Here is a 13,002-nt window from a genome sequence, read left to right on the forward strand (position 1 = left end):
GGGGCCGGGAGCGAGGATCAATGACACGAAAAGGAAAGACGGACGCCCATTAAGACATAAAGGAAGCCAGTGTGCTGAGCAAGATGCTGCAGAAGAATTAACTGTATGCTGCAAACATCGTCAGAATTGCGACACGTAGGCAGGAGGGAAAGACTGGGAGAGAAAGGATGTGAGAAGCCACGAGACTGCAAAGGTACAAGCCCCCCAGAGTTCTAAGAACTAGGCTCTCACCCTCAGACACAATTCTATTCTGGGGAAAACAAATGTGGCAGGCAGAATTCAGGGGCCACTCGATGCCTTATACATTCTTTCGCAATGACTAAGCTATCAGTCCCAGGACGGCTCAGGACGGCTCTGCAGCCCGCACGCACTCTAGGAAGCCACACTTCCCCAAAGAAGGAACCAACCAGTGCCAAAGAGCCACTGAGTTTTCTAAAGACCACCTATATATTTGGGGGCCCCCGGGTGAAGGTGCATCCCTGGTTCACCCAGACTCTCCACAGCAGAAGGCTAAAGTCAATCCTGGGCCTTTCCCTCTGAAGCCCTGTAGATCTACCATCAAAGAAACGGGTAGCCCCAAATAAAAAGAAATACCAAGAGGCCTCTCCAAATTCTTCTTTTCCCAAATAGTACTTATTCATCTGGGGCTCCTACCAACTGGGAGAACAAACACCATCTGCTGACTTATTTTATAAACCATACAACAAACACTAAAAGGTCTCAACAATATCTGAAAATGCATTTTAATTGGCCATAAACGAACAAATGATGAAGAATCACACGGTCCTATGAAATCACTGCCCATCTCCCTCGCAGTAATAGGCAAATTGGTTACATTTCCAAACACAGATCTGTATTACTACAGCCAACTATTGCCATTACTACCACTGTACGATTCCTATTACCAGAACCTTCCTGTATAGCAGTTCTTTAGACCCCATTATTTTGTATCTTGCTCCCTGCAAGAAAAATTATTCAGTTTATACAGGTTTGTATTTGGGAGGAAAAGAAAAAAGAAATTCACATAAGAACTTCTGAACCAACTCATACTAAACGCAACGCAGCAGTAATGAAATTTTTTTAATTGCCTAAATGCACACTGCTCATGGGATAAGGCTGTACTGTTCCCAGTTGGGGATATAGTGGGTTCTGAGATCACTGTATCTGCTCCAAGTGAACAAACAAAAACACACTGCCTGTATATATGTTAGGAGTCTGCTTGCTCCCAAACAATACTAATCAAAGTTAAAAGGGGCACAATAAAGGTGGGCCAAAAATATATATATTCCTTTACCTGTCAAAGCAGAGTAATGAATCACACTCCCTAAAACAACAGAAGATAAAGGCTGAGCCACTGAGATAAGCCCCCCTACGCACACAGCACTCCACCCCTGCACACACACACTCAGGAGCAGTTCATCCAAAGTGAGTCACTGAGAAAGACAGATGAATTTGCCCCCTTGGCCCCCCTGTCCTTTTTGTGAAAACTGCCAGTCAGTAAGGAGATCGCACTAATTACTGTGACAATTCTGCATTGTGTTAAAAACAACTTTTGTGCGAGGGATAGGTTCCTCTGCGAGTTTGGAATTCCTGGCTGAGAGCAGCTCTTGTCTGAGCGAGGGACTCCCCTGCTCAGGAGAGAGAAGGCAACACTAAAACCTCGTCCCCCTTTTCAGCCGGTTTTATGCTGCGATTTTCCAACTGCCTGATTCAGAGCTTAATGGAAACTTGTCCAAGCTTTTCTTCCCACAAACCTTGCGGAGCCCTAAGGCAATCTTGCACTCAGGGTAACCACAGAAATCTCCTATCCTCAATTAAAATCGAATGGACACCTGATAACTAAGTATACGTCGAGTAAACAAAATTTCATATCATCACGGCCCTCTGAATAAATTAATGAAACTGTGGCTAATCCAAATTCAATTTCCATTTGTCCGGTTCCACACTTAATCCTCACGTTCAGCACCACCCAAACAACAACACAACCCCAGAGAGAATGCTACAATTAAGACAGTACAAATGCAGCTGCAAGGTCCTTAAGAATCTGGCAGGACAAAGTCAATTTCACCTTCACACACACCAATCTAACATCCCCAAGTAATGCAACTCCCCTCCTCAGGTATCCAGGCACAGGGAATAACCGCCACCAGCTCATAAATCCACACAGTACAAGCTCCAATCAGCTCTTCACTCCCAGCCAGTACCCACTGCGTTGGAGAGATTTTCAGCTTAAACACTTCCCCCCAGCAACAGCGACGAAGACAATTTTCTCGTTTCTCCTTTGGGTTCCCACCCCCTCTTTTCCCAAATACTCTTTTCTAAAACACACCCTTTAAATACTGCTTTTTCCATCCCTGGAAAACACAGAGATGCCTTGTTCATTATAGTCTAGCTTTTTAAGACAAACATAAAATACAAGGACCCGGTAAAAACTTGGCATTCTAAACTGGAACAATAGTTTATTTATATCTCCGTAAAAAGCTAGAAGAAAGAACAAGAGAGGGTTGACCCTTTGTGCTTTTGTTTGTTTGTTTGTTTGCTTTTGGAAGATGAGGGGCGCTTGAGAGATCTTAGGTGGCGATCTAAGGCTCATCTGAGTTCAAGAACCAGGTTCCCCCAGGCCTGGACTCTTGGGACCACCCCTGCTCTTGGCCACCTGCAGCACTGCACGTCATTTCCGCATCCAGCAACTGGACTCTTGTACCCTGGGTCCGCAACACACCCTCACCGTGGTTCCCCCCTGCCCCGCCCCTCCCCAGGCACCCTGAAGCAGTACCACATGAGAACTCCAAGGTACTTTTCATGTCCTCTTTCTGTGAAACTCTCAACAAAACAAACCTTCCCTTCCTGTGTGCTTGTTTACAGTGGCCAAGCCCACCCAACGACCCATCTGAACACCTCCCGGTGACCCAGCCCCCTCTGGTCCAGAGGAAGAGTCATGGAGATGCGCTGGTGCTCAGCACAGCCTTGCCTACATTTTCCAGCAATTCAAAAACCAACATTTTACGATCAACCACCTCCCTTATCAAGAAATCCTATCTTGATTTCTCTCATTTCATTTCTAATCACTACTACTGGCCCTAAATTTGATGTTTCAGATACAAGACATCAGAGATAGCCAGGGATGGGAGAAAAGGGAAACAGCTTTTTCAATCACAGAGATCTCATCCTCAGAGGCGACTAAAAATCTTGAAACACTACATTGGGTTTCCAACTTCCAGTAGGATGAAGATTAATTTTGTATGCCTATTCATTCCACTAAATTGGGAAGAGTGGGGAGCATTTGCTGTATTTCCAGTTTTATGAATCACCAAGCTTTCAATTTAAAAAAAAAAAAGAAGAAGAAATTCAGATTCATTTCCTAAACGGTTTTGGTTTGGGGGACTTTTTGGTCCACCTTCCTCTCCCCTGTAGCTACCACCGTGAGGCACTTGAAGTTTAATTTCCATGTCATTAGCATAAAAGGCAGAATAGAGGCTTAAATATCTAAGACTTTTTCTTAAGTCACCAGTCATTTTGCAGGACAGAGACAGCACCCTCAGCCCTATGCTGGGAGCCTCTTACATTTAGTGGGAAACTTCTGATCAGGCCTTTGGGTGCCTGCCCGCCCCCTTAAAAGATGCCAAGGGGACTTCTAACTTCCACAGGGAAGGCAAAGCCAGCACTGACTGCTAGGTACGGAGGCTTAAACATTCCTGCAAAGATCCAGACACAGAACATCTGTACCCTCCTACAACAACAACTTAACAAAGGCAACCCCTTTTCACTTCCTGGCATTCTCCTTCAGAAATTCTGCTGCAACAAAACACATGCCTTTAGACACAGGAACAATCTCTCTTACTGTCTCAACGTTCCATCAAATGTCTATTTACCCTCATTAATTTTTTCTTTTCTTTTCCTCAACCTGAAACCATCAGCTATGAGTCAGAGAACGATCATTAACTTTTACAGCTTTCATACACATCCACCTACTCACATTTGGGGAAAGAAGTATTGACTTGCAACACTGCCTGAGACCAAAATCCTCTAAGAAGAAAAAAAAGGGGGGGGGGGAATCACTTCAATAAACTTATATCTATGGGTCTATGGGGGATGCTACATTCATTGTTTTTCCACTTTGTGCTGCAGTCTCTTGCAAAAAAAAAAAAAGAAAGAAAGAAGTTGAAGTCGAACTTGGTTATGGTGATGGGCATTTCTGGATTGGTTTTTTTGAGGGAAAATTAGATGATTTTCTTTAAACATCAAAACATAATTACATTTCTTAAACTGTTTGGGAGAGGGGAGAATAAAGTGAAGCAGGTTTCCTGCTCTTGTCCAAAACACATTTCCAGCATATAAAAACACGTGGGCTAAAGTGCTGAGACATGTTCCTAACACAGCATTTTTCATTAAAAGTTGCTACACTAACACTCTTAAAATGATGCCCCATCATTACTCCACTTAGCAGTCACAGGCTGCACACTCATAACGAATTAATTTGCATTAATGTGGGTTTCACGTGTCCTTCCCTGGGTATGCCATTGTGCTTCAGGCTTAATAAAACTGACACGACAATAACATAGTGCCTTTTATTTCACTTTCCCAAACCAACCAACCCACCCAAAGACCCACACAAATCCTCTCGATTTTTTAAGCATTTTGCTAATATATTTAGTACATCATAATTGGTCCAGCACGCAAGAACCTAGTTATCTTCTCAGTAAATATTTATAGCATCACTCTTTCCCATTCATTCTGCATTTTCTTAGAGAATCTCACTGTAGCCTACATCTGCAATTCATTGACTTTACAATTTACCACATGTTGGGATGGGAGAGGTCTTAGCTCCATTTGAATCACTACACAAATATGCAAGTGATTTATCGGTTTCAAACTAAAGACTGCAAGAGAAGGACTCCACTTTTCCTGAACATTACTTCTTCTGGCAGACCATGAACAATTACAGTTCGTACTAATTAAGCTCTGTAAATGTGCTGTGCCTTACTAATGTCTACCAGGCCTCAAATTTATTTTCATGATGCCAAACTTTAGCAAGCAATTTTAACTCCTTCAGAGCTGATCCCACTAGTAACCATTCCTTCCCCCTGTAGATCGAGCTGTTTGGGGCTACTTCATGACCAAAAAAAAAAAAAGAAGGAAAGAAAAGAATAAAATATTAGACATATTACCAGCCTGAAATCAGATGTGCCCAAGGAAGAAAAAAACCTATCCTGGGAAAACCGAAGAACACCAGGGCTGATAACCCGTTCAAAGATCCCACAGCCCCATCTTTGTAATGAGCTGTTAAGGGATTCATATCTGTCCCTGAGGGCTAGTAAGTTTCTGCATTCCATTGATTAGAAAATAAAACCTTTCAGCCTCTGTCTTGAAGTCTGGGTTGGATGGAAGGAAGGCTCCGGCCAGCAAGGACAGCGCGATCAGCTCCTACCCCCCTCAACAGTTACCCACACACCTCAGAATCCCACTCCCCCTTTACCAGGTGGTCAGTTTGTAACACACACACTAGAAAGCCCACTCTTTTAAGAATGAATTAAAATCAGGAGGATAACTGGCCTTCTCTGTCACATCGGGGTCTTGACCGCAGATGCCCCATCCCCAGCTCCTCACACGATAACTTACATGAAAGACTATCTGCTGCTGGATAGAGCTCTTTGGGTGGACAGTGGATTGCGACCAGTTTTTACTGAGCTGAGCCATATAGTTGCTAATAGCCACCCCCCACCCATGGTACTTCTACCTCTCGCTAAGAAACTTTTAATCCCTAATTTCAATCAAGCCATTTCCTCATGCCCAAATCTCTGTCCCATCTTCTTACCCTTTTCTAATCTTTCTCAGGCAAACATTTATTCTTCCTCCCCTGCTACTTTTCTGTGCTTCCTCCCCCCAGATACCAGTGCACTTCCCCCAAATGAATGGCCTTCCCACTCCCAAGGTAAATCTGGAATTTTTTTCTCATCTATTAATTCTTTTAATCAACTCTCCTCACTCTGTGGCACTTTTTTTTTTTTAAACCCTCACGTTAACTAGCGCACTCTGCAATGTGTGTATTTTCCCTTCCAGCTCAGTGGAACATCGTAGAAATTAAAGACCCATCTCCCGTATCAGGTTTCTTTAAGTATTCTGGGAAATATGCACAATATAGGCAAGAGGGTCTCAAAAAAAAAAAAAAAAAAAAAAAAACGAGAAAGAAAGGAAACAGGGAGAAGCCAGAAGAAAAGGAAAAAAAGATGCAAACACCTAGAGCAACTTTGCTTTTGAAAAAAGGCATTTGTGCCGAGCCCCTCCCACCCACCCAACTGAATTTCCATTACTGAAAGTGCTCTTTATAAATGTGTGTAACAATAGCCTGGAGGAAAAGTACAAGTCGGCTGCCAAAGGAGGAGGGGGTGTCTGTCTCAGTAAGCTCAGATTCTAGGCATGCGGGTCAGAGGAGGGGAGAGGGCAGCTTTTGCGAAGGGGTCTCCACACCCCGCCCCCATCTCATTGCTTATAATTAGTGAGAGAAATCTGAGCTACTGCCAGTGTCTGCGGACCTTGAATATTATAAGGCCAACGTGGCGTCAAATATCTTAACATTCATAAGTGTTATGGGCTGTAAATAAAGCCTGTGGATTTATGACCCGGTGGCGCTTGCCAGCAAAGGACTGGGGCACATTTCTTTCAGCAGACCTGTCGAGGTGCAAGTTTGCCTTTGGTTGTAAAATTAACCATTTCCTTCACAAATGTGCTCAATTGTAAGTCAGAGTTGAAGATTTAGTTACACGGTTGCCAATATCCACTCCCAGAAGAAACTCAGACGCCCACAACACACGCCCCCTTCAAAAATAAAAGCCTCAAGAATTTGATTCACCCCGCTCCTTCTCAAAACTTCTGAAATGTGTCACCTCAAAACAGTTATAAATGTGGTTAAAGATATTATCTACTTCCACTCACCAAGACTAAAAAAGCTTACACCTACTTCCCTGGAAAGTGCTTATTTATTTGGCAACGCCATGTTTTAAAAAAAACAATAAAGGAGTAAATCACTCCTTGCCTGAAGTTTTGTCCCTTCCCCCAATATAATGTCATCTATTTCCTGTGTAGGAGAGAGCCTCTGCTAAATCCAGGTTGCCTCAGACTTAACTGCCAATAAACCAACTTCCACAGAACTTCCAGACAGCTGGGGAAAAGGTCCTCGGAGTTTTAGTCATGGTCCAGAAACACAGGTCCACACAAAAATTTGCAGCTGTCCTTTCTCTGCAGTGCATTTTTAATGTGATTCGGGGGCCCCTGTTGTGAAACATCTGACAAAATGTAAAATCCTCTTAGATACCTTCTAATTTACCCCCTGTGCATGTGTAAGAGAAGTTGCACCAACATTTCTCCACCAAGAAATCTAGGCGCTTTTCGTATGCACGCAGGCACCTCGTGGGATGTGAGGAGGCATTCAAAACCTGGAAAGACTTCTACTGTAATCTTTAAAAGCACAGCCTCTGGTGCAACTATTAAAATGCTGGTTTGCTAAAGCAAATATTTTTTTAATAGCGTGCAGAACTGCAGTTATCCTGCGCTGCTAACAGAACAGCATTCTTGATCTGCCAGCCCCCGGAAACCTTCCTGTAACTTTTTCACAGCTTGCTAAGAAACAGAGAGCGGACCAGCTTCCAGCAGGGACCCTAAATGAAATCCATATCAGTAAAATTAAAATCAAGGTGGAAAACTCCTAGCCAGAGCGGGGATTGTTTTCCTCCAAATCTTTTCTCAATCAGATAGGGGGCATCAGTGAAAGCTACTTCCCTTCAGCAGTCAAAAGTTTCCAAAAACACTTCTTCCAGATAAACACTCCAGCCTCCCGGACTGCCTCATAGTTTGTTTCTGGGGTTTCAGAAAGCTTTCATTTCAACAAACTGCAAAGCACTGGCATATTAAATTTATAATCATTAAAGTATGACTTACTGGGTGAATGTTGAGCCCATAATCCAAACTGCAGACATTAAACCCCAACCTATAAAGATTAGCACGGAATTAATACTTTGCATTGAGACTGAAATCTAAACATGTTTGCCATAAATATTTCTGAAGGAGATGAAAAACAATTAGCATAAATACCAAAGAAGGGCAAGAACACCTGTTCTTTTTCAGGGCGATAAGCATTTTATTGTTCTCTATTTAAAATGTAATGACCTGTGTAATTACAGTAATATTACATTGTTATGTAGGGGCTTGGAATGTCACACTTTGAAAAGTGTTGTCAAAACAATCAGGGGTGAAGGTGGGGGGTAGGAGGACAATGGGGAAGGACCACCATTAACCCTTCACACTCCGAGGTCTAAATCTTTTGTATTAAGAAAGGATTATGCTGTTTGAGCGAGGAGAAAACATCCATTTTTCACCAGGCAGAAAGAGAAGCTGCTGCCCGGCTAAATAAAACCCCAATGAATAATAGGCCCCTCTTGGTTTCCTTTAAATGCTGGATTCCAAGTTCAAAAATGAATTCAAGATGCTGCTTATTTATTTGTTCAACCTAGTAGCAAACAGCTTCAGCTGAAAAGCAAACAACTTTGGATCAAAGAAGATGTGAAAGCTCTAATAATCAACCCCTTAAAAAGAATTTCAAACCTAACTGGAATTTCGGCCACCGTATCCCATATTCTCATTTGGCAGGAGGGAAAAAAGAAACGTAAAACTACTCTTTCCTATCTACTTTAATATGGTAACAGTATTCTTATCTTTGGTATATACAAATGTTACCACAATTCTAATATTTGCAGTTCTATCACCTCCCATCTCCTCAACCAGACCTCTCACCTTAATGCTTTTTTGTATTCGAACCTTTTTAAAAGCTGTTCCTATTACAGTATCAAAGGCTAAATTAATGTGATGGAGGAATCTTTTGTCATTTTAAAATAAAATTATTACTATCAAGCTTTATGGCATCTCCAGCAATTAAAGCATTATTCTTGAGATAAAATATTATTCATCATAAGCCCATCTAATGATACTCCTTAATTCTTTACATTCTTAAAAAGAAAAGCAGAAATCAGGAATCCAAAGAGTTTGCTTTTTAAAGGATGCAACTGTTTACAGGTACACTCATAAGTTAACAGAAAATGTAGCAAAAGAACACCACCACCAAGGAGGGTCCGGAAGAGAATAGAACATACAGCTAATTTGTCTTTACACCTTGCCCTCAAAAACACACTCTATGAAGCACTAAGAATTTCAGATGAGCATGAAAAGACCGCTATCTTGCCTATAGATTCCTTCGGCAGCTGTATCAAATCTGGAATTGCAAGCCGGCCCTCTGATCGAAGAGGTCAGGAGTGACACACAACAGCCTCTCAGCCTCATTTCCATGGCTCTACTTACCGGCTTAAATAACCTTAATTCTGGAGCACATCAGCTAACCCAGGTAACAGATAGGAGGAGGAAGGGCCTGTGCACACTAAAGATGTCTGTTGGTGTTTGACACGCAAATACTAAAACTGCCTCCTGACTTCAGAAATGTCTTCTCAGACTCCATCTGATGTCACAGCATCAGGCCACCCGCTATGTCCACAATTAAAATAACTATACGCCGAGGGTTCCTACGATGCCCACAGAGGGGACGGGGTTGTTGGGAGCCATCCTTTTCGCACCGGGAAATCATTTATTTACCTTTAACAATTTCCCAGTTTCCTAATTACAGCGCAACACAACTGTTGCAGTTTCAGGAGATCTTGCGGCAAGATTGCCAGCGGTCACAGGCAGGAGTTTGCAAAGAGTCAAGAAGGCCAGCAAGCCCACCATCAAAGCTCAATATTCAGATGGCCTTTCAGATGGCTAAGTGGATTTTAAAATAATACCAGAGAGGTTTCCATCGTAGGGGGAGGGGAGGAGAGTAAGAAATTCTCAGGGTTACTTTGGAATGTCGCTTGGTCGGCTTGGTTATTACACAAACTCTCCGATTCTGAGCCGAATACTCCCGGTTCAGGATGCCCACAGGCTCCCAAGAAAAATACAACGTAACCGGACAATGTTTCCCCTACAGCTGCAACCCCACTGCCCGGCCCCCGCCGCCTGAAAGAACTGGCCCTGAAGGAGGAGGTCGGGCTGAAATGCTCTCCCAGCTTCCCAAGCATGCAGAAGCCTGGGCGCGCGGGAGGGGGAGGGAAGGTAATAATTATTTCTCTTTCCTGGCCATAACAAATGACCGGTCTAGCATGCCCTTGCCATTTTTGCCAGGGCCCCAAAAAACAAGTCAAACCTGATAGTTAATATTTTAATGCTTAAAAACACTTGTAGATCTGATCGACTCCCGTCCGGCAAACCCTCGGCCATTAGCACCGAATCCACGGCTGCTGAACAGTGGGTGCACTATTTCAAATTGCTATCTCGAGTTACCGAAAAATAAAAGAAAACAGAAGAAGTGAGTGTAAATAAGAGGTAGGGGGACCAAACCAGAGAGGGTGCAAAATGACAATCCCGAGAAGCCGGGCACAAACGTTTAGAGATTGCGTCTAGAGATTCGTAATCCAGGCTTTTTAGAGGAGGGTGGGACGGGGGGAGGGGGTTCAAGGCGAGGGCAGGGGGCAGAGGCCTGTCGGGGAAGAGGGTGAGCCTTATTCACAAATGTCACGGGGGGGCGCGGGACGCACGCCGCGGGAAGCGCCACCCCCCCGGAGCCTGGCACCCCGCGCCTCCCTGGAGCCCCCAAAGTTGGGTGGCCCACGATCAGCAGCCCAATCCCTTGAAAGAAAGGAGCCCTCGGCCTCCCTCACCCTCTATACACCCTTGGGCCCCGCACAACCTGGTCTCTGGCCCCCCAGGGCCCACTGAGGGCCTTCTCGGAAGCTGGCGCGCGCAGATCCCGCTATAAACCCCAAGGCACCAAAATTCCCTAGAAATACATCAAGTCCGCTCGGAGGAGGCCATCCTGGCTCCATACAAACCAAAACCCGCGGCCACAGGGGCCTCTCCACCCCGCGCGGCCCGGGAAAGCCCGCAGCCAGCGCGCCGGGCAGCCGAGCCGGCCACGGCGCCCAGGGCGCTCGCGGCCCTGCGGGGTGGCCCCAGAAAAGGAAGCCCAGAGCCCCCAAGTTTGCAGTGGGACCAGTCTTGGAAGCGTGACCTTCCAGGGGAAAAGGGAAGGAGGGCTGAGAGCCAGCCATCGCCACTAGAAAGCTAAACAAATACGCGGCCGAAAGAGAAAGACGAGGCGCTTCTCCAAGGCCCCGGGCTCCGCGCGCCCGCTAGTTCTCAAGTCCAACGCCTGGAGGACAATCCACTGTACCCCGCGCGTCGGGCGCAGCCCATTAACTCAGTCCCCGGCAGCGGAAGCCAAAGGGTTAACCGGGGAAAGCCCAAGACGCCACAGAAGAGGGAAGGAAAAGAGAGAGAGAGAAGGAGAGGGAGAAAAGAAAGAGCCACACAGTCATCTTCCCAGGGTGAAGAAACAAACACCACCACCAAAGGGGGCGGGGGGAATCAGAGCGCAAAAAAAAGTTCTTCTGATTCCCCCCCAACCAACAAAGCCCTGCTTGGAAAGAAAAGTCTCCCCAACATCACGAGGCAACAAACTGAAAGCAAGAACATGGCGAAGTGCAAACAAATCCAGTCCACAAAAGGCAGAAAAGTTTGGAGAGTTTCGGGCTGCCTGGGCCACAAGAGGGGGAGGGGAGGCGGGGAGGGGAGGAGGCGGGGAGGGAGGGGAGAGGGAGGGAGGGGGCAGGGCAGGGCAGGGGCCGCATGCGGGGCCGGGCGGGAGGCAAGGGTGGGCGGTCAGCGGGCGGGGGCCGCGCGCGGAGGCACTTACGGTTCGGGCGGTGGGCGAGAGCGATCCGTTGGGGAGGTAGGGGCTCGTCAGGTCGGGGATCATGATGAAAGGGTAGCCGGGATACGGTGGCCCCTTAAAGAGCCCTCCATCTTGCCTCTTGGCCGCTAACATGGCGGGGCAGCGAGGGGACGGCGGCGGCCGCGCGGAGCGGGAGAGAGCGAGGAGAAACTTTTTAGAAAGTGCCCCAAGTGGCTGGGCGCCCCGGCCGGGCCGACGCAAGGCCCGGCCGAGCGGGGCGCGGGGCCCGGGCGCGCGGGGCGGCGGGCCCGGGGGACAGCTCCCGGCGGCTGCGGGGCGCGCGGGGCGTACTCACCTTCTTCCAAACTTTCCCGGGATTTATCTCGGAAACTTTCGGAGCGAGGCGGAGGCCGTCTTTCCGCCTTCCCGGAGGGGTGGAGGTGGGGAGGGCGAGGGGCAAACGCCACGCAGAGGGGGGAGATGGGGGAGAAAAAGAATCAGCGAGGTGGGGGGGTTTGGGATGGGAGAGAAAAACAGGGTTACAAGTTTTTGCAATGGTGGCACCACACGCACACGCCGCCCGCCCGGCCCCGCGGCGTCCCGCCGCCGCCCCCAGCCCCGATTTCTCCCCTTTAAGCAACATTTGCCAAGCCCAGGAAATAGATTAAGAACCCCGCCAGCCCGAGGGGCTTTTCCTACCTCGGAATCGGAGGAGCTGTTTTGATTCGTTTCTGATTCATTGACTAGAGACGATTTGACATCAGCTAAATCCCTCTCTGCCGAGGAGTTTTCGGAGCTCTTCTCCTCTTGCTCGCCCTCGTCTTTGAAGGAAATCAGTTCGTCGTTGGCGCCTAGGTCATCTCCTCCACCGCCGTTCAGCTGCGGCATTTTTTTCACCCACCAGCAGCAATTTTGGAAGAAAAATGAAGGAGAAAGAAAAGCCAAAAAAAAAAAAAAAAACCAAAAAGTTTTGCCCCCCCCCCAGAAAAATACTGCAAGAAAAAGACGAGTCCAAGGTGAACTTTTTTCTGCTTTGGGGTCTTTTTCTCCTGGGGAGGGGAAAGAGGGAGGAGGGGAGGGGAAGGGGGGGGAGATCTTCTGCACGCGTGAGTTTGGGTTTCTTTTTTCTCTTGTTCCCAAGGATCCGATCAATGTGCAAAAAAATAATAAATAAAAAAAGGGGGGTAAAAAAAAACACACACACCAACAACAACAAGAAGTCAGATATAAAGAGCAAAGGGGGGGGGAAG

General features: G+C 46.5%; 1 protein-coding gene across 21 annotated transcripts in view; it reads right to left on the reverse strand.

The window, feature by feature from the left end:
• The window catches only part of TCF7L2 (transcription factor 7 like 2), a 196,463-nt gene extending 183,802 nt beyond the window's left edge, over positions 1 to 12,661 (reverse strand). For all 21 annotated transcript variants that reach the window (XM_030842492.2, XM_030842494.2, XM_030842495.2 and 18 more), the window contains exons 1-3: positions 12,452 to 12,661; positions 12,108 to 12,174; positions 11,774 to 11,898 (exon numbers count right to left, since the gene is read on the reverse strand). In XM_030842492.2, coding sequence (XP_030698352.1) covers positions 11,774 to 11,898; positions 12,108 to 12,174; positions 12,452 to 12,640 — 381 coding nt within the window. In that variant the 5' untranslated portion in view covers positions 12,641 to 12,661. The remainder of the gene's footprint in view (positions 1 to 11,773; positions 11,899 to 12,107; positions 12,175 to 12,451) is intronic.
• Between the last annotated feature and the right edge of the window lie 341 nt (positions 12,662 to 13,002).

Source organism: Globicephala melas, chromosome 16, assembly GCF_963455315.2.
Source record: "Globicephala melas chromosome 16, mGloMel1.2, whole genome shotgun sequence".
NCBI classification, from domain to species: domain Eukaryota; kingdom Metazoa; phylum Chordata; class Mammalia; order Artiodactyla; family Delphinidae; genus Globicephala; species Globicephala melas.